This window comes from Salvelinus fontinalis, chromosome 26, assembly GCF_029448725.1.
Source record: "Salvelinus fontinalis isolate EN_2023a chromosome 26, ASM2944872v1, whole genome shotgun sequence".
Taxonomy (NCBI): Eukaryota; Metazoa; Chordata; class Actinopteri; order Salmoniformes; family Salmonidae; genus Salvelinus; species Salvelinus fontinalis.
The window spans coordinates 45,326,019-45,348,467 of NC_074690.1; the positions used below are offsets into that span (position 1 = coordinate 45,326,019).

The window sequence follows — 22,449 nt, forward strand, 5'->3', positions numbered from 1 at the left end:
ACTTCCAGACACAAATGAGAGAACACCCCACTCTGACCGTTTTACTCGCCGTAGCAAAGCTGGTTAGGCTTTTTGAAAAGCTTTTGAAATAACATGAAAAGCTGTTTTCATGTTATTCAGAGCATTGGTCCTAGGTGATGGACACCACTTATTTTCCACCATAATTTGCAAATAAATTCATTAAAAACCCTACAATGTGATTTTCTGGAAAAAAAATGCTCATTTTGTCTGTCATAGTTGAAGTGTACCTATGATAAACATTACAGGCCTCTCTCATCTTTTTAAGTGGGAGAACTTGCACAATTGGTGGCTGACTAAATACTTTTTTGCCCTACTGTACGCTAGACACCCACCTGAACGACCCATACACTAAAGAGAAGTCCCTATCTGTTATGGGCCCGCTGTAAGTGGCCTGTATGCAGCCATAATGCGTTCAGAGACCTACTAGAGCAGCACCGCCCCCTCAAGATTCTGGGCCTGCCTGGCAGGGTTGGTCCTACAAATCCAGAGCCCCCTGATGGGAGAGCATAATATACAAGGAAATTCTCAAAGCTGCTAATGAGAACCTTGACAACCTTGTACCTAGCCGGTGAGGATTCCGGTGGGGTACCGCCACCCAGGCAGTGGCAGTGTTGGCAACACTGGCTGCAGTAACCCATGGGGAAGGGGTCACACTCGGACAATCAGAAAGGGGGCATATTATTGTGGCCCTGGTGGCACAAAATAATCAACAGTCTGACTGCACAGAGATGCTTGGGGACATGGTCACAATGGAGGACCAGTGTGTGTATGTGTTTCAGGGGAACAGGGTGGATCTGATCTCCATCACCTAGGACTTGACAATGGTTAATCAAATCTCCCCGTTTTTGCCCATTTTTGCTCAATCTTGCATGCTTTCTCAAACAGCTGTAACTGTAGATGCATTCATAAATCAAGTCCTTTCTCGAGTTGGGCTCTGGGATGTAACAACCTTTGAGCATGTGAGCTTATGGTTGAGCGTGGGGGAAAGGGTTTGAGTGTGTAAGAGTGAGTGTGTATGTATCCCACATCTGTTGCAAGGGGCCAAGGATGTTAGGGACAATATAGGATGAATCACAAGAATTGTTTGGTAAAATAATAAATGCACGAGAAAAATGTAACGCAATGGCAATCCTGGTTATAGGTAACAATCCTTTTCACAAACTGCCAACATTATTTTGCATATTCATTTTAAATGATGGAAATTAAGATACGTAGGATATTTGAATATAGTTTTTTTTAATAGCAATATATAAAGCAAATTGTGGTGCGCTTGACTATGACTTCCAAATGGGGGCTGTGGATAAGGCAGACATGATAAACAGCTCCGTGGAAGGCACTCTGAAAACCACCCAGTGGCATAAGAAGATATTTTTCCACCTGATCGACACTGCTGTCCTCCATGGCCACATAGTTCACCGCCAGGTGAGATGATTACTGAACAAGTATTTTTTTGTTGTAATTGGACATACAAATGACTACAGTTCCATTATGCAATTATATTGACAATATCTCACCCACCTCCCCACTCTCTCATCATCTTCTCCACTTCCTCATCCTGCCCACACCCTCTCCCCCATAGGTGAGGTGATTACCTACCAAAAGTACCCAGAGAACTTCATGAAAGTGCTGCTGGAAGAGCACCACACCACCCGGCGTACGTCCACTGGGGGCCGTCCTGCTACAGACAATCCCTTACGCCTCACGGCACAACATTTTGCCTCCAAAGTCCCTCCAGCTGCTGTTCAAGGCAGTTGCACACAGAGACACTGTAGTCTGCCTGTCCAGCACCAGGAGAAGGAAGGTTGACAAAGTACATGTGTTCTGTGTGTTGCACCATGCTTTGGGGAGTATCATATGCTCAAGCACTATTGAGCACATCTGCAGCAATTACTGACTGACAGCCTTGGCAGCTGCCATAATACTATGCCTTTAGGGGTGTGTGGGGGGGGGGGGGGGCGTTTTTGTTGTTTGGTCACTACATTAATATTGAAATATGGGTTATGCATATTTATAATGACAGTCAGTTTTTTTCCTTCTAATAAAACTCGTTTTTGTTTTTGTTGTTCAAACGCTACTACTACTTCAATAAAATAGACAAATATAGGGCCTATGTCTGTTATTGCTCTTTTTCCCTCTAGTAAAACTTTAGAGGAGTGTACGTTCATACAGTATGTTGCTGGCATACTAAAGCTGGCCTCAATCTTCGCCAAGAGGTCCAGCTCCAGTTACGTTGGTCCAATAATGTTCAGTGCTGTTTGTGTGGTTTCTGAAAGTACAGAATAAAGAGGGAATTTGTAGTAATTATACCGAACTAAAATGATTTTGACGATTTCACTGCGTTACAGTTCATGTAAGGAAATTAGTCAATTTAAATAAATTCATTAGGCTCTAATCTATGGATTTCACATGACTGTGCAGGGGCGCAGCCATAGGTGGGCTTGGGAGGGCATAGGCCTATCCACTGGGGAGACAGTAACCAGCCAATCAGAATGAGTTTTCCCCCAGAAAAGGGCTTTATTATAGACATAAATACTCCTCAGTTTCATCAGCTGTCTGGGTGACTGGTCTCGACGATCCCATAGGTGGCTGGTGTGGTTACATGCTGTCTGTGGTTGTAATGCCAGTTGGAAGTACTGCCAAATTCTCAAAAATGACGTTGGAGGCAGTTTATGGTAGAGAAATGAACATTGAATTCTCTGGCATCAGCTCTGGTGGATATTCTTGCAGTCAGCATGCTAATTGCATGCTCAATCAAAACTTGAGACATTATGTTGCGTGACAAAACTGCTAATTTTAGATTGCCATTTATTGTCATGCTGTTTAATCAGCTTCTTGATATGCCACACCTGTCAGGTGGATGGATTTCCTTGGCAAATGAGACATGCTCACTAACAGGAATGTAAAGAAATGTGTGTACAAAATTTGAGAGAAATATGCTTTTTGTGCATATGAAACATTTCTGGAATCTTTTATTTCAGCTAATGAAATAAGGGACCAACATTTTACATGTTGCGTTTATATTTTGTTTGTTATAAGTTGTGGCATGTTTATTATAAGCATATTTTCTCTATCAAATTCATGACTGTAATTTACTTTCCACAAACATGACCATGAATGAGGGCTATACTCTAGGAAGCAAAGGAACAGAAAACTAATCTCCTCGGAAAGGTGTCTTGTCATCTCTTTAAAGGCCCAGTGTAGTCAAATATGTGATTTTCCTGTGTTTTATATATATTTCCACACTATGAGGTTGGAATAATAATAATGAAAATTATGATAATGCCCTTTTAGAGTAAGAGATGCTTCAAAAGACAGCCTGAAATTTCGGCTTGTTTTGGTGGTATGGAGTTTTGGCCTACCTGGTGAATTTGGCCTACTAGGCAGTAAATTAGTCAATTGACCAATAAGAGACTTCTAAACCTCTCTGACAATACCAGCTCGATTTCAGTTTTCCCCTCCCCACTCAGACCACTCAGACAGTCCTAGTTAAATTATTGCTTGAGAAAATGCTCTTTTTGACCGTTTTAATGGTAAACAATCGTAGCAAGGCACTTAACGGTTACCCAGAAATGATTTTATATAGAGATAAAAACAGCTGCAATGGACCGTTACAGTAATGTGTTATAGACAAAGTTAACATGCAAACAGGAAGACCACAGATGAGTTGCGTGAGCAAATCAGTTTTTTTTTTTTATTCAATTTTTTTTTATATATATAATTCAGAACAGCAAGAGTCAATTATGGCAACAATTTTTTTGCATAAAACAAATCTGAAGACAAGAGTAGTACATTATTCTGTAGCAACTATAAGCAAAAAAAATTAAGTGTTCACACATACTAAACAGTCAAGCATGTGTGTCCCCAGCAGGGAAGAAAGACCTTGGTTTAAGCTGAGAGACAGTGAAATCTGCCCACGCAGCTCTGGTTGGTTTGGAGAAAGTGACGCTTTGGTTCCATAGCACTTATACAGCGACCTCGAGTCAGAAATAGGATGACCTCGACTGAAGACAATTACATTCATTTGAAAGAGTGTTTACCTATACATTTTGTACGGTACGGTGGGGAGCCTTCACCTGCCGAGTGCACAGTTGTCTGGTATAATTAGCTGTGCCCTGTGAGTCCATGTTGACTTGAGTGATCTTACGGGGATTCGAGAATATTTCTGGGGTGGTTTTGTGTTAACGTTACATTTTATTCTTGAGAGCTCATGTAGTTTCTTGGTAAAAAAAATGTATATCACAAGTGCAAGTGTTCGATTACTTGTCAAAAGTCTTATTTCCCCTGTCTCCCCAAATGTATTTTTGTAAATTGAAAATATAAAACTTTCCATATCTACTTATATAGATTGTTTACATTTGTGTTCTTTTTACATGCAATGAAACTAAAATGTGAAATGGTTTGTAATATCTTTTTTTGTAGTTATTGTACTGTAGGGCTAGGCATGATTTGAAATATGGACAATATATAATATTTATTGTATATCATATACTACAAGGGGAGTGAGTGGGAGTGAATGTGGGGATTACGCCCCTTGAGGATTTCCTGGCAAACTACTAGCCACTGACAAAAGCTTAAAAACACATAGCTTTTTCTGAATGCATTGGCCTAGAAACTGGCACCATTTTCTTTCTTTTTGCAAGCAAATTTGTTTAGCTGGTCTATCCGTTTCAATTTTTTTTAAATTAACCTAAAAAAGTACTTATCATTATAGAATTTTTTATTCAAAATAATATCTCAATATGATAAATGTTTTGTTTTTTCTCTGTTCATTGACTATGTACAGAAGTGCAAAAAGTCAACCTTCGTCCCTTAGGTTAGAGTTCGTTCATCTGCAGCATTACCGACCTTCCCGATTCAGCAAAGTCCACTACCTCACCTCTACTCTCACTATTCACCAAACTCCAGAGACCCATCAATCTCACTGTTCATTTTGCGCTGACATTCAGGGCAATCTTAAGAAATATTAAAACAATATATATATATATATATATTTTAATTAATGGATACAGTAGAAAATAACTTTTTGTTCCTTCTCTAAACATGGACAATCTAAATTTCGACACAATATACACTACCGGTCAAAAGTTTTAGAACACCTACTCATTCAAGGGTTTTTCTTTGTTTTTACTATTTTCTACATTGTAGAATAGTAGTGAAGACATCAAACTATGAAATAACACATATGGAATCATGTAGTAACCAAAAAAGTGTTCAACAAATCAAAATATATTTTATATTTGAGATTCTTCAAATAGCCACCCTTTGCCTTGATGACAACTTTGCAGACTCTTGGCATTCTCTCAACCAGCTTCACCTGGAATGCTTTTCCAACAGTCTTGAAGGAGTTCCCACATATGCTGAGCACAACGTAGAAAATAATAAAAAAGAAAAACCCTTGAATGAGTAGGTGCTCTGAAAGATTTGACCCGATAATGTGTTTTCAAACAAGATCTCGACTTGTAGCTAGTTAAAACATTCGTTTTCAGCCAGAGTTGATGCCTCGGCAACACACCAACTGATGCCGTTCATTGTATCAATATCAAAAGGTCTTTGATCAACATTTTTGATCAACTTCTTCAGACGTCCAGCTACAAGAATGATGGGAATACTTATTCTGACTCCACATATTATTATTAATCATTAGTATGGTTTGAAAATCCAAATCTCTACATTTACAACGGCTATATAATAATGTTGTCAAGTAGAATATAATAAGGCAGAAATCTACAAACTAAATATTCAAATAGATTAAAATCCTTAACTAATACATAACACATGAGTTCAATGAAATTTAAGAGTAAATTGTTACTTGAGAAAAAAACTAAACCAAAACATTATAAGGTGTATGTATGTGTACGGACTATAATATATAATTGGTGTTCGTTGCCTGTATGGTGATTGAAAGTACATTTGATTGGGATCGAACCCAGTCCTGTAATCTAAGGCTTCAATAGAAGTACATTACAATCAGTAAAGAGATCTTACACCTCAGTCAAAACAACAAAAACGAAATCACAGAACATAATGGCGTGTGAAAACAAAGGTTTTGAAATGAAATCTCTGCTCCCCCAATTCTGTGTTGAACCTTTCTTGAATTTGGCCATATACTCCGGTAACCCTTCGTGCATGAGCAGAACTGTGCTTTGGTATCCTGAATCAGATCAAATCTGATAAAAAAAAGTGAGATACTTTTCCCTTCTGTTTGATAAATTCACATCAAATTAGTTATTTGTTGTATTACCTCAATTGAAGGAAAATGTGTCTATTGAGAGGTAATAGGTCTGGGGGAGCACAAAAACACTCAACCAAGTGCATATCTTCTTATGACCTAATCAAACGTATCTTTTTTTTAACAACACATGGTTTGACAGTGCTTCTTTCTAGACACACTTTTAGAGTCCCTCCACCTATAACGAAAAAATCAACTCAAAAACGACATTTTGATATAATTCCAAAAGATCGTTTTTGAGTGGATTTTTCCTTTAAGGTTGGGGACAAGGAAATGAGACCTCATGGAGAGCTAGTACGCCCCCTATCACTTCAACAGGCATTAGAGTCTACTGACTTACAACTCTCCCAGTCACTATGAGCTCTGAGTCATAGATCACCCCATCTGATAAATACAACGATAAAGCAAAAACAGAAAGGCAAAAACAAAAACAAATTGATAAAAGGCACCTCTTTTTTTTTTTTTTTTTTTCATTGCAAGAGAGATCAAAGGCTGGAGAGGAACCCATTCCTAATATCAACCAAAAAAATCAAATGGCACAATATATATATAAAGAAAATACACAATGGAGAAATGATGTAAAAAACAAAACTCGAGCCATAAAAACACATATCTTAGGTAAACAGAATAACACTGCTGAAATAACACTCTGGTTTGGGATGTATGGCCTCTATGGCACACATTAGGTGGTTAAAGCTAGCATGGTTGTGCTTCGAAAGGTACACAGGTGTGTTTCTTACCCAGGACATTCATATGTCCCTGACCCTCATTTTATCATCTAGCTTCACTCGAAGCCTTTTTAAAAACAGAAAACTGTACATGCTAAAATGTGTTGTGCCTTTCTGATTTCAATTCAAATTCAAGGTGCACATTTGCATGTATTAATTTAAAAACAAAACCAATAAAAAAAAAATGCTGTCTTGGTCTACCGAGGTACCAACACAGTATTCTGTACGTTAGACGCCACAACATCTCGCTCTCAGCCTCGTGTGTGTGCAAAAAATGTTTAAAAAAAATTAATGTTTTTGAACACACAGGTGTATTGTGAATGTACTCAGTGTCTGTCTGTCAGCATGGATAGACAGACACTCCTCTTCTCAGCTAGGTGTTGACTTGGAGGACAAGGAGGTGTGTGTGTGTGTGTGCATGTATGTGTGTCATGGCATCGACTGGGCACACCGATGTTGGCATGTGTGACAAGAACAGCATTGCGGAGCGACTGAGAGATGTTGACCGATTCTCCTCCTGTCCATTGCTTGACATTCTGAACATTATATACAAAAAGGCTGAATTCTTTAGGCTTGTACAGTGCCAGCACACAGTCATTTGATCTGCAAAACAAGAGACAAGGAATAAAAAAAAAAAATTAAGATAGAAAAGTTATTTTCATATGTAGCTCGTCTTCCAAGATCTGGATCTTATTTTTGTTCGCTGAAAGGTTGCTTAAAATCGGCCATCTGCAGTTTAATCAATAACCTTGCGGCCACCCCGCCACCGCTTTTGGTAAAAAGCTGAAAGATGGGTCTGGAGAAATATAACCAATCTCAAATTCATAGACAGATCTGGATGTAAGGACTGACAATCCATGATATCAAAATTGTTTATGTTATTACCATCAAGGACCACTTTGGAAACAACTTTTAAATGTATACTTTCAAGTGCTATCGTCTGGAAATACAGTGTACATCTTGCTGTATAATGTTTTTACCCAAACAAATCAAAATAAATTCAATGTTTGCATTTACATTGTTTACAAATATTGGATGAAAACAAGTTATAATTTGGATTCTGATGGGATACAAGAGTTAAACTAAGCTCGTGAGGCATCTATAAGTAATATTCTTCAAGAATCAATGGGTATATATTCATTTCAATGTCCAAAAATGTATGATTGCAGATTGCCCCTTTAAATGTATACAAATAAAACAAACACACAAGCTGCACAGTTCAACGTACTGTAACGAAACAGAGAGGAATAGAAACTCACTGTTCTTGACTCGAACTACATTTGAGTCAGATACTTGTGACTACTCAGATGATCGGCAGAAATGATTGGAATCTGGGGATGGAGACAGAGCAGAGAAATCAAACACAGCAAACCTCGTACGCGGATCATCGGACACCCACTAGCCCCACATCAGCAGTTTTAACCACATTTCCGAGTTCATTACCGAAAAGGAGATGAAGATAACACAACATGTTGTTACAATGTTGCAAAGATAAAACAAAGCATTTTATAGGATCACTGAAACCTGCTAACCAGCATCATTTTTGGAATGTTTGGCAATGGGAGGGTGGAGGAAGAAAATAAAATGTCAGTCGCTAGTGAGGTGTCTCCTCGTGCAAACTTAAGTCCTACAGAACCAGGGTTGACCGGTTCAACCCCTGGGGTTGGAACCAAAATTATTTTCCAATCGTTTTGTATTGTTTTTCTTTCCGTTCCACTGTCCCTTCCTGTAAAATAAAGTCCTGAACCGGTTCGGACCCCCCAAAAAAGTATTGGTTTATATCGTTCCTTTTTGTTCCTTCTTAAACCTCTGAAATAGTTTTTTTACATTAGCTCGACATTAAATTACTTCACAAATCAGTGAGGATAGAGCAGTATGGAGCAGGCAAGCTATAGTTGTTTAAATCCGCGGTGGATAGACAAGTGAAAGGCGCGAGAAGCGACTTCAATTTTGCGGGTGGGGGGAGAGCGAGACAGGTTGAAGGAGGACGCTTGGCTTGAAGTTCTGGGCATATTGTTATGACATGCATTACCTCAATTAGGCCCACAGAACTATACCTACGGAAGAACGGCTTCTATGGAAAATCTTTGAATGTCTATTGAACTTCCGAGAGTTAAGATTGGACCAGAGCTAGCTAGCTATCTAGCTAACAAGCTTGTGTGTGCAGAGTGGCACCATAATTAAAAACAATGGTTAATAAATCCAATGTGAATTGTAAAAGCTATAGTATTAAAAATCTCTCCCTAATTTCTGAATCACGCTTGTAAGGTCATTAGGTTACAGTAGCCTAAGCTTCGGAGGGGGAGGGGCAGGTTGCCTACATGCTCACACCGGCAAATATTTTCAGCTGTCAGGCAGACACTGGAATAAGTTTCTGAGTGACAGAGGGAGGGCTTTGCATAGCTGCCTTGTAGTATTTTTTTGAGGGACTGAAAATAATTCCTGGAACGTAACATAATAATATTAACCGGTTCCCATGCTTTTAAAATAACGGTTCTGAACTGGAACAGTAGAGATCACTTTCCTTCCCGGTTCTGATTCTGTCTCCCCGAAAAAGTTTTTGGGGGGGTGTTTCGGTTCTGTTCCCTGAAGTGCAGTTAGTTAAGCATACATTTTTTCCCTTGGGATAATAAAGTTTCAACTAATGTCTTTAACTTTAAGGGTTGTTGCACTCCCATTACATTATACGTCAAATATGTTAATATTTCACTATGTACATGTATTCTTTCCCTTGTCCTATTTGACCACATACAGTATGGTCTGAAATTATTGACAACCTTGATAAAGATGAGCAAAAATTACTGTATAAAATAAATCATTGAAATACTGAGCTATATTGTATGCCAATATTTTTTGGGGAAATTATATTATTTTATACTAATACAATTGCTCAGAGAAGGAGATTTTGTTTAACAAGTAATACAAAAAATACAAAAATAGGCAGGGGTCAATATTATTGACACCCCTGTTTTCAATACCTTTCAACACCTCCCCTTGAGAGGATAACGGCACTGAGCCTTTTTCTAAAATGTTGAAGAACACATTGGGAGGGATCTTAGACCCTTCCTCAATACAGAATCTTTCCAGATCCTTGATATCCTTTGTCTGCGCTTATGGACTGCCCTCTTCAATTCAAACCACAGGTTTTCAATGCAAAATGTGTATTTTGTGATTTTTGATGTCTGCTTGGGATTATTGTCTCGCTAGAAGATCCACTAAGTTTCAGCCTCCTGGCAGAGGCAACCAGGTTTTTGGCAAAAATATCCTGGTACTGGGGAAAGTTCACGATGCCGTTGACCTTAACAAGGGCCCCCGGGACCAAAGGAAGCAAAATGGCCCCATAACATCAAAGATCTACCACTATATTTTACAGTAGGTATGGGGTCCTTTTCTGCTTATGCATTCTAATTTCGACACCAAACCCACCAGTGGTGTGCGTGGCAATTCAGCTCAATTTTCATGACAAATGTAAATGCCTAGAGTTTGCTAAACAACATTGGCACTTGGATTGGAACTGGTGCTTTGGTCAGATGACATGTAAATAGAGCTCTTTGACATCTTTATCAAGGGTGTCAGTCATTTCTGACCCCGCTGTATACTCCTCAAGGGCCTAAGCAGCAGAAGAAGAAAGAAATGTGTCCTCAGAGTCCTCAGACACTAATATCTTTGACTGCATGTAGGAAGCAGCAGAAAAACATAAGCCGGGCACCAAATGGCACAGATAGTAAACTGACGCACCTACTGTGCAAAACGCTTGACAAAAAACAAGCAAAACTACCTCATACATACCAATTGCATGTATTCGTTGGTAGTCAACTTTGATAAGGAAGAGTCCTCAAAATGAGAAAGGACAAAGATCAAGGTTAAAATGACGTCAAAGATGAACGACATGCTGTAAATGTCTCCCCAGAATGACTAGTTAATGACACATAGAACTTGTTTAATAACTACATTCAAAGTTGACCATTAACATGATACACAGACGTACTGTTCTAATAACCTGTCATTAAACGGTTATACTCAACAACCAGTGTCGGCCAACAAGAGGGAGACTGTCTCCCATCCCATATAGAAGACAGGGAAGCACCTACAGAACCTCCATGTGCGCTGTGCGTGAAAGGCATATATATATATACTGTATACACAGTGCCTTCGGAAAGTATTCAGACCCCTTGACTTTTTCCACATTTTGTTACATTACAGCATTATTCTAAAATGTATGAAATTAAACAAAACTCCTCATCAATCTACAAACAAAACCCCATAATGACAAAGCTGAAACAGTTTTTTAGACATTTCAGACCCTTTACTGAATTCTTTGTTGAAGCACCTTTTGCAGCGATTACAGCCTCGAGTCTTGACGGGTATGACGCTACAAGCTTGGCACACCTGTATTTGGTGAGTTTATCCCATTCTTCTCTGGAGATCCTCTCAAGCTCTATCAGGTTGGATGGGGAGCGTCGCTGCACAGCTATTTTCAGGTCTCTCCAGAAATGTTCGATAGGGTTCAGGTCCGGGCTCTGGCTGGGCCACTCAAGGACATTCAGAGACTTGTCCCAAAGCCACTCCTGCGTTGTCTTGGCTGTGTACTTAGGGTCATTGTCCTGTTGGAAGGTGAATCTTCACCCAAGTCTGAGGTCCTGAGCGCTCTGGAGTAGGTTTTCATCAAGGATGTCTCTGTACTTTACTCCATTCATCTTTCCCTCGATCCTGACTAGACTTCCAATCCCACTACCATGCTTCACCGTAGGGATGGTGCCAGGTTTCCTCCAGACGTGACGCTTGTTTCATCAGACCAGAGAATCGTGTTTGTCATGGTCTGAGAGTCCTTTAGGTGCCTTCTGGCAAACTCCAAGTGGGCTGTCATGTGCCTTTTACTGAGGAGTGGCCTCCATCTGGCCACTTTACCGTAAAGGCCTGATTGGTGGAGTGCTGCAGAGATGGTTGTCCTTCTGGAAGGTTCTCCCATCTCCACAGAGAAATCTGGAGCTCTGTGAGAGTGATCATTGGGTTCTTGGTCACCTCCCTGACCAAGGCCCTTTCCCCCCGATGTCTTAGTTTAGGAAGAGTCTTGGTGGTTCCAAACTTCTTCCATTTAAGAATGATGGAGGCCACTGTGTCCTTGGGGACTTTCAACGCTGCAGAAATTTTTTGGTATCCTTCTCCAGATCTGTGCCACAAGACAATCCTATCTCGGAGCTCTACGGACAATTCCTTCGACCTCATGGCTTGGTTTTTGCTCTGACATGCACTGTCAATTGTTACACCTTATAAAGACAGGTGTGTGCCTTTCTAAATCATGTCCAATCAATAGATTTTACCACAGGTGGACTCCAATCAGGTTGTAGAAACATCTCAAGGATGATCAATTAGAAACAGGATGCACCTGAGCTCAATTTTGAGTCTCATAGCAAAGGATCTGAATACTTGTGTAAATAAGGTATCTGTTTTTTAATTTTAATACATTTGCAAAAAAAATTGAAAAACAGTTTTCGCTTTGTCATAATGTGGTATTGTGTGTAGATTGATGAGGGAGAAAAAATATATTCATCCATTTTAGAATAAGGCTGTAATGTAATGAAAAAAGGGAAAGGGTTTGAATACTTTCCGAATGCACTGTACAAGAGGGAGAGAAGAGAGAGAGAGAGAGAGAGAGGTAGAGGAGCAAACCTGATTGGCTGAGGAGGTTGCGAAGGGACCGCTTGTGGCAGATGTGGTGGCTGCAGACCCTTGCGTACCACCGTGCATCATGGGTACTTTTGTCAAAAGGGAAAATCAGATAAGCAAAAACCCATAGAGGAGTAGAGTGTGGCAAATTGGGCACCAGGAAAACGTGAGGGGACAGGTGAGGGGGGAGAGGGGCAAGGGCCCGATTCTAATTCAATAACTCACTTCCTTTTTCTCTGCCCTCGCTGATGCATACTCAAAGATCTGAGAGGATTGGATACGTGTAAGCAATATGATGCAGACAAGACCTAGCCTAGAAGAAGGTTGGGTTGGCAGTAACCATATTGCTTAAACACTTCCAGTCCTTTCTGATCTGAGAAGGGAAAGACACGAGGGAGAGGAGAAGGGAGTAAGTTATATGATTGGAATCTAGCCATGGGTGTTAAAGGGATAGGGGTTTCAGATTGGTACATCTGTGGATGGCATATTGAGGTTATACCATACTAAAGCGGTATAGAGTCCAAGGAATATTTACAGTAACATATGTTTGGTAGTACACCTGAAACAGAATAAAACTTACATTAAAACATACACTGAGTGCACAAAACATTAGGAACGCCTGCTCTTGCCATGACAGACTGACCATGCAAATCCAGGTGAAAGCTACAGTATGATCCCTTATTGATGTCACCTGTTAAATCCACTTCAATCAGTGTAGATGAAGAGGAGGAGACAGTTTAAGGAGGATTTTTAAGTCTTGAGACAATTGAGACATGGATTGTGTATGTGTGCCATTCAGAGGGTGAAAGGGCAAGACAAAATTTGCTTTTGAACAGGGTATTGTGGAAGGTGCCAAGTGCACTAATTTGAGTGTGTCAAGAACTGCAACGCTGCTGGGTTTTTCACGCTCAACAGTTTCCCGTGTGTATCAAGAATGGTCCACCACCACCCAAAGGACATGCAGCCAACTTGACACAACTGTGAGAAGCATCGGAGTCAACATGGGCCAGCATCCCTGTGGAATGCTTTCGACACCTTGTAGTCTGTGTGTCAACGAATTGAGACTGTTGGCAAAAGGGGGTGCAACTTAATATTAGGAAGGTGTTCCTAATGTTTTTCACACTCAGTGTATAAATCGCCAGTATTACGATTTATAGTTATGAGGAAACACAGCATTATTTTTTTTTAAATGACAAAGGAAATGTGCAAATGAGTATTTATTATATGCCACAACCAACCCTGTGACTCTGTCAAAGCAAAGGCAGATCCAACTACATGTGGATCTGACCATACTGAGGATTATTAAATGGAGGGAAATTAAAATTATTCACCTGATCCCAGATCTGTTTGTGCTGTCTTGCCAACTCCTATGGTTATTGAGTGCTCCTATCTTGCTAACTCCTATGGTCACTCGTGTGACAACGACCCTAGCAGTTGACTAGACAGTACAAAAAAGTGGGAATCGTGCTATAAAACTATATGGGTTCACTCAGATGTGATGGTTAGATAGATTGATGTGCGAGTCACTGGCAAGGCTGAAAGCTAATTGGTGGAGAAGGAAAGCTGGAACCTACCAACACCGGCGGTGGGGGTCATGCAGAATATTGAGCCTGCCCAAATGCACATCATGCAGTGCAACAGGAAGTGTGCAACAGGAAGTGGATTGGAAAAGGGGGAGAGAAATCAAAACAGCCCGTCACAAGGTTCGTTAGAATGAAGGAAGAGATCAGGTTAATTAATTAACTGGACAGCATTCAGTAACACAGTAAGTAGTCATCAGTGGAAATACAGGTGTGCTGACCAGGGTTGGGGTAAATTCCATTTAAATTCCAGTTAATTCAGAATGTAAACCTAATTCCAATTCCAATTTAGCACATATCTCATTGAAAACCATTGAAGAGGATTGGAATTGGAATTTCCGTGTTTCTAAATTGACTGGAATTGAAATGGAATTGACCCCAACCCTGGTGCTGACCAAACTAGCCAATAAGGAGAATTAGGTAGAGAGTCAATACAGATCAGATAAAAACATGGATATTCATGTGCAATAAACAGTGATAATAATAGTAATAGCAATCATCAATCGATGAATATAAATAGTTCAAGTCATAATAATAATAATCATAATAGTGACACGAAAGCATACACACACGCTCAAGACAGAATCGAAAAAGTGTAGCAGTTGAATATGGAAGCAGGACATACATTATGTTGCCAAACAAATGCAAGGGGACAGAAAGGAAAAACGTCCCGATGCAGTCTCCATCTGACCACATGCACAGCCCCCCCCAGCCCAAACCAAAGCACATTACCAGTGAGAGAACCTGAACACCTGCACCACTTTCAGATTCAGATGGCGGCGTGGAGCCTTGAACACTGTTATCGCAACGTTTGCACTGTTCACCTTCTACGTACTCTAACTCTCTTGCTGAGCTCTAACTACCTTCAGTGTCCGGGCAGGTCTACTCGGTCTAGTTCTACGTATGAAAGAGACCATGGGAAAGCGACGTGGGCGCCCTGGGAGCCATACCTGAGGGGAGGAAGGCAGCCTGCTGCTGAAACTGCATGTTGGCCAAGGCGTGTTGGTACTGGAGCATGCCGGTGTTGAACATGGCAGAAGCCCCATTAGGCTTCTCCATGGCTGCCCGCTTGGGCATGGGTGGCATGACACTATGGGGGATCCCCTGCCCAGCCCCAATGGAGGGAGGGAAAGAGGGATGGGGGGGGGAGGGGGAAGAGAGAGAGCGAGAGCGAGAGAGAGAGAGAGAGAGAGATAGAGAGGAGAAACAAACAACGAGAGAGAATGAGAGAGAAAGAGGTGCGTGAGGGAGGCGTGAGAGAGAGGGTGTGTTGGAGGTAAAAACGGGAAAGAAAACAAAAAAGAGAATTGGTGTTAAGTTAGGGGATAAAAGAACATCACAACAACAAAGTGTAACCGTGTGTAACACCAGCAAGCAAGCAGCAGTCTACATAATTACTACACAAGCAAGAGCATGGCACTAACTGGGGCTACATAGTGACTCTATAAAGCAGGGGTGTCAAACTCATTCCACGGAGGGCCTAGTGTCTGCAGGTTTTTGGTTTTTCCTTTCAATAAAGCCCTAGACAACCAGGTGTGGGGAGTTCCTAACTAATTAGTGATGTTAATTCATCAATCAAGTACAAGGGAGGAGCGAAAACCCGCAGACACTCGGCCCCCCGTGGAATGAGTTTGACACCTGTGCTATAAAGCATTCATATCCATGATACAATCAGTTACTAAGCTTAATACGGAGGATATACCGTATAAATACACCTTGCGCTGACTTAATGCAACTAAAGCAAGCATTGCTCTATTAATTAAACAATAAGGCAGCTAAGAAGAGGAAGAGATAGGAAGCATAGAGAGAGAGGGGGCTGCACTGCTAGCGCCATGATCAACTGAATTATGAGCAATCTTATTAACTCGGGTGGGAATGGATCCCTACAACATGACTTTAATCATATCCCACTCAATCAGACATGCACTAGGAACAAACACATGCATATATACTGTGCATACATACTACTGATTCACAACACATTGTGTATAAGCTCGAGCCATGCCACCATTTACATTTACTGTTAAAAGCTAAAATGTCCTCAACCCTCTCCTACTGTTAACATAAGCTATACGTGATTAATTGATTGTGGCCCTTTATACAGATTCCCATGTCGAATTGATGTTTGTTTGGGAAGCAGGTTTTTAATCGCAAACATGGTGGAGATGGTCAATTCAGTCAAAGCCGGGAAGGAAGCCACAATCAGTTTATCACAGGCAATAATGACACATATAGCAACAGGAGGAAAGAAAACACATTACGATAACAAACAATAATTAAAGTAGCTATATCTGGGTTAAGACATTGCACTACGACAAAGCCACATGCCAAGCTAAAAGGTGAAAGGTCATAGTACCAGGTCAAAGGTTGCGTCGAGGGGTCGCTTCAGTGATTTGACAGCCGACTGAGTCTTAATTAGCAGGCAGCGAGCACATGATGGCAATGGGCCAATGGGGTTCAAGCGCATTAACATAAACCAGCAAGCAGAGGTGCATCATGGGGGCAGCAGTGCAGTTCGGGTAGGTGAGAAAAAAAAACAAATAAAAAAACAAATCATTGGAACGCAGTATACAAGGGGATAACATGACTAGGGCATGCACAGTGTGTAGATACTACAGTACTACGGTTGAGAGCTACAGTACAGTACATGGTCATGAGTTCAATAATGGTCTAGCTATATCAAATACTGTGAAAAGATGTAAACAAGAATAAAATGGAATGTACACTGTCATTACATCAAAACTGGGCATTGAGTGATATGATCACACTTTAAAATAACTACAACTTATGAAACATTCATAAACCCCTTATAAGGTCTACATAAATGCTTCATAAATCATTTATGAACAAATATCATACTTTATGAAGTGTAGTATAGGGTTTATACCACATCTGGTATAGCACCAGTTATATCACCTTTATATAGTGTGACATTTGCTTATAAATGATTATGAAGCATCTATGCAGGCCTTATAAAGGGTTTATGAAGCCTTTATTAAGCAATATGAGCTATAGAATGTTTAAAGTGGGACAAGTGGGACTATTAAACGATCAAAAAGCAATACACTCTTAATCTTTCACTGTGCACATCATAGTCATTGTCTCATTACAATGACTAAACACCACAATGTTTGTTTTTTGCTCTTCATACAAAGCATGGCAAATACTAGGAACAATAGACAAGGGTTACAACGCTAGTTCCGCTGTGGATGTTCAGCTAGAGAGGAACGACCATTGTTATATTAGACTTAGACTGCAGTCAGAGAAGCACATTAAATGCATTGAATGCCAAGAGGAACCTACGCAGGGGAAGCACACATTGAGACAGAGGATGTGGATACAGATACGATCAGTCAGATCAGCTAAACGTCGGTGGGTTTTCTTTATCAGCTAACGCCATCAGGCAGAGAAAAAGACTGAGCCATATAATATAATAGAGATGTTACCTGTAGGCACATATCTAAGATCAGTTTCTCTGCTTACCCTTCCCCAAATCCTAACCATATCCATTGCAACGTCAAAACGCATAACTGACCTTAGATCTGTGGCTACGGGCAGCTTCATCCTACTCTGTGTATTTCCTCATTCTTACAATGCGACTGTTTCCTAGATGATCCAAGATGGCGGACTACTCACCATGGCTGCGGCGGCAGTGGCCTGGTTCACCTGATGCTGTGCAGCCTTGATCTTGGCCTGCAGGTGGGCCGGAGGGTGGAAGTACTTGCACTTCTCCCTGGAGCAGCGGCCCTTGATGTAGTCCATACACACGGTGACCGTGTTGTCGTTGGTGTCAATCATGGTGCTGTCGGAGGGGTGGGAGAAGCGGCAGTCGTTCTCCCCCCGGGAGCAGTTGCCCCGCTGGTACTCACGACACACCTGGCGAGGGGGAGAGGGGTGTGGGGGAGGGATGAATACATGGATGTACATTGATACACACTAGCTTGGTTTCCATCCAATTGGCGACAGAGTTTCATGCGAATATTCTAAAATCTGCATCAAGAAAATATCCACCGCCATTTATCGCATAATTCATTTTCATAATTCATATGAACGCATAATTCATTTATTTTCATTTATTTTATTATCAGCATTTTTAAAATTGGACCATAACTTCCTGCTTCCATCACAACTGGCGTGACTTTTTTTTTTTTAATTACGGTATGACTTTACACACATAAAAACTGTAGATGGAAACGTGGTTACAGCCATACAGACATAAGCATTGAGCAAAGTCACTGTGTGTTGGACGTGGCATTTGAAGGGCAGCAGAGGGCAGCACTGGCTTTTTGTTAACGCAGCATGTTGTGGCCTAGAATCAGCACAGGCTGCTGGAGCGGGGTGGAGGGGGTGTCCGTCAATCTGAATCTCTTACCTCCAGTCTGTCTGTCCTCATGAGTTTCTGTGCAGCTGCGGCTGCAGCATTGGGGACCTGGCCATGGTTGGGGTGGCCTGCCATGAGGACCTGCGGGCTGGGCATGATCTCTGCCTGCATCAGGCCAGGCGATACCGGGCCCAGGTACGGGTTGAAGGCTGCTGCCGCCGCGCTGGCATTGGTGGCCAGGCCTGGTGCCATAGAGAACATAGGCTGCAGACGGGAGGAGGGGGCGGGCAGATAGAGACAAGGGTCAAAGGTGAGAGGTTATATTTCCTGGTATGTTAAATGTGCTGTATTCAATGTTATGTAGCTTATCTAAACTGATACTGAATTCCCTATATAGTGCACTGCTTTAGGGCTCTGCATGGTCAGAAGTAGTACACTATATAGGGAATAGAGTATCATTTGAGACGCAGCCGACTGTAAGTGTTGTCATGTAATTACTTGATGTAAACTGAACCTGTTGCTGTCTTGGACCAGGTCATAGAGACTAACCTGGATTGGCAAAGGTTGAATAAAATGAAGAGGGGTTTCAGGTCCTGGGATTCAGTCACAGTTCAGTTATATTATTTTCCACTCACGTGTATGTGTGTGTGTATGTGTGCATTTGTGCGCACATTGGTGCATGTGTGTGTTCTCTCACCATTGTGTATGTGTGACTTCACATCCCTACTGTATTTGTCTCACCATAGGCTGTAGCTGTGTGCCGGGCATCATGGCGTTTGCGAGTTGCATCTGCTGGGCCAGCATGGCCATGTTCTTCTGTTGGATTAGGTTGTTCCTGCCATTGATCTCTAGCTGGGTCTTTAGGTGGCCAGGAGGGTGCAGGTACTTACAGTTCTCCCTGGAACAACGGCCCTGAGAGAGGGAGAGGGAGGTGCGATAGGGGAGTGGGGGGGGGGGGGGGGGGGGGGGGGGGAGTTTGGACAGCAAGAGAGAGAAGCAGTGTGTCAAAGTAAAGTAAGTTGATTCAGATTCAGACAGCACTGCTTTAAAGACGTCCTCTAGTGATTCTTGAACGTTTACTGTTGAAAAGCGATATCCCAAGTATGAATTCAGTAAGGTACACACAAAAAATGTTTGGAGCAAAATTGTGTTTTTTTTAGAGACAACAAACTTCAAGGAGACTGCCTCGCCTGGTTCACCAACTACTTCTCAGATAGAATTCAGTGTATCAAATCGGAGGGCCTGTTGTCTCGGACCTCTGGTAGTCTCTATGGGGGTACCACAGGGTTCAATTCTCGGGCCAACTCTTTTCTCTGTATATATCAACGATGTCGCTCTTGCTGCGGGTGATTCCTTGATCCACCTCTATGCAGACAACACCATTCTGTGTACTTCTGGCCCTTCTTTGGACACTGTGTTAACAAACCTCCAAACGAGCTTCAATGCCATACAACACTCCTCCCGTGGCCTCCAACTGCTCTTAAATGCTAGTAAAACTAAATGCATGCCCTTCAAACCATCGCTGCTCGCACCTGCCCGCCCGACTAGCATCACTACTCTGGACGGTTCTGACTTAGAATATGTGGACAACTACAAATACCTAGGTGTCTGGCTAGACTGTAAACTCTCCTTCCAGACTCATATTAAGCATTTCCAATCCAAAATTAAATCTAGAATCGCCTTCCTATTTCGCAACAAAGCCTCCTTCACTCACGCTGCCAAACATACCCTCGTAAAACTGACTATCCTACCGATCCTCGACAATGTTTTTTACAAAATAGCCTCCAACACTCTACTCAGCAAACTGGATGCAGTCTATCACAGTGCCATCCGTTTTGTCACCAAAGCCCCATATACCACCCACCACTGCGACCTGTGATGCTCTCGTCGGCTGGCCCTGGCGACATATTCGTCGACATAAGTCTTTGCTAGGTAAAGCTCCGCCTTATCTCAGCTCACTGATCACGATAACAACACCCACCCGTAGCACGCGCTCCAGCAGGTATATTTCACTGGTCATCCCCAAAGCCAACACCTATTTTGGCCGCCTTTCCTTCCAGTTCTCTGATGACCAATGACTGGAACGAATTGCAAAAATCGCTGAAGTTGGAGACTTATATTTCCCTCACTAACTTTAAGCGTCAGCTATCTGAGCAGCTTACCGATCGCTGGAGCTGTACAGAGCCAATCTGTAAATACCCCATCCAACTACCTACCTCATCCCCATATTGTTTTTATTTACTTGTTTTTGCTCTTTTGCACACCAGAATTTCTACTTGCACATCATTATCTGGACATCTATCACTCCAGTGTTAATTTGCTAAATTGTAATTATTTCGCTACTACCAACTCCTTACTACATTTGCACACACTGTATATAGATTTTTCTATTGTGTTATTGACTGTACGTCTGTTTATCCCATGTGTAACTCTGTGTTGTTGTTGTTTGTGTCGCACTGCTTTGCTTTATCTTGGCCAGGTCGCAGTTGTAAATGAGAACTTGTTCTCAACTGGCCTACCTGGTTAAATAAAGGTTAAATAAATAAAAAATATATTCAAAGAGTTGGTCTGTTGGGAATCAGTGATGTCATCAGCCTCGTCCCTTGCTTGAGGAACAATAGAGGAGAAAGAGAACAAAAGAGGAAAGGACCCCCCCCCCCCCCCCCACACGTTTGCTATGTCATGACTTACCTGGACCACCTATTGAGATGTGCCTTTTGTTAAGTAAATCAGGTGTTAAAAGAGGTGAAAAGGAGACTGGAGTGCCACTTTCAGTTGACGACTGTGTGCGTGTTTCTGTGTGACTGTGTCAGTGTGTGTCAGTGTGTGTGTGTGATTTGCTGGGAGCTGTTTATAGCTGCATGCCCCTAACCCTGTTTCACCCTAGGTCTGGGCTATGCCTGGCACTAACTAATTGTTAAGGGCTCTTGATTTCTGCTCTATCTTGTGGGACAAAAATGTCTGTGTGTGTTTCTTTGTGCGTGTGTCAGTGCGTGTGTGTGCCTTTAAGCATGTGTGTGTGTGTCTGCATACGTGTGTTTGTTCAGGTCAGAAGAGGGTCTCTGTGACGCTTTAAAAATATATATTTTACAAGGTAAGTTGACTGAGAACACGTTCTCATTTACAGCAACAACCTGGGGATTAGTTACAGGGGTGAGGAGGGGGATGAATGAGCCAATTGTAAGCTGGGGATGATTAGGTGACTGTGATGGTATGAAGGACAGCCTGGGAATTTAGCCAGGACACCGGGGTCAACACCCCTACTCTTACGATAAGTGCCATGGGATCTTTAATGACCTCAGAGAGTCGGGACACCCGTTTAACGCCCCATCCGAAAGACGGCACCCTACACAGGGCAATGTCCCCAATCACTGCCCTGGGGCATTGGGATATTTTTTTAGACCTGAGGAAAGAGTGCCTCCTACTGGTCCTCCAGCACAACCTGGTCTCCCATCCAGAGACTGACCAAGACCAACCCTGCTTAGCTTCAGAAGCAAGCCAGCAGTGGGATGCAGGGTGGTATGCTGCTGGCTGGATGGACTCCTATCCAGACATCCAGCTAGGCTACATGTCAGACAGGAGATATAAATACATTTCACTCATATGATACATAGATATTGTATCACAGGGCAATATGAGGTCAAACTTCAAAGCGTCAGTGCCAAGAGATAATGAACTAGGAGAGATCGTTTTGTGCCGTCTGCTAGGAATACACACTGCCAAGGAGGAGGGGTCTGAGTCGCAAAGATCCTGGTGGACTGGGGTCAGAATAGTTCAAGTGCCACCACACAGGCGTACACACACACACTGGAGTCATGTTCATGTAACAGGTGACACACACACTGGAGTCATGTTCATGTAACAGGTGGCACACACACACTGGAGTCATGTTCATGTAACAGG

The 22,449-nt window shown here is 41.9% G+C and overlaps 1 protein-coding gene across 21 annotated transcripts in view; it reads right to left on the bottom strand.

The window, feature by feature from the left end:
- Positions 1-3,685: 3,685 nt before the first annotated feature.
- Positions 3,686-22,449, bottom strand: part of LOC129824438 (muscleblind-like protein 1) — a 103,310-nt gene continuing 84,546 nt past the window's right edge. For 5 of the 21 annotated variants that reach the window (XM_055884093.1, XM_055884094.1, XM_055884090.1 and 2 more), the window contains 11 exons: positions 19,288-19,458; positions 19,045-19,095; positions 18,598-18,810; positions 17,862-18,101; positions 16,582-16,635; positions 15,176-15,329; positions 14,220-14,255; positions 12,649-12,734; positions 10,768-10,812; positions 8,238-8,309; positions 3,686-7,581 (listed from right to left, as the gene is read on the bottom strand). In XM_055884093.1, the coding sequence (XP_055740068.1) occupies positions 8,253-8,309; positions 10,768-10,812; positions 12,649-12,734; positions 14,220-14,255; positions 15,176-15,329; positions 16,582-16,635; positions 17,862-18,101; positions 18,598-18,810; positions 19,045-19,095; positions 19,288-19,458 (1,107 nt within the window). In that variant the 3' untranslated portion in view covers positions 3,686-7,581; positions 8,238-8,252. The remainder of the gene's footprint in view (positions 7,582-8,237; positions 8,310-10,767; positions 10,813-12,648; positions 12,735-14,219; positions 14,256-15,175; positions 15,330-16,581; positions 16,636-17,861; positions 18,102-18,597; positions 18,811-19,044; positions 19,096-19,287; positions 19,459-22,449) is intronic. The other 16 variants (XM_055884095.1, XM_055884098.1, XM_055884096.1 and 13 more) reach the window with 16 other exon arrangements.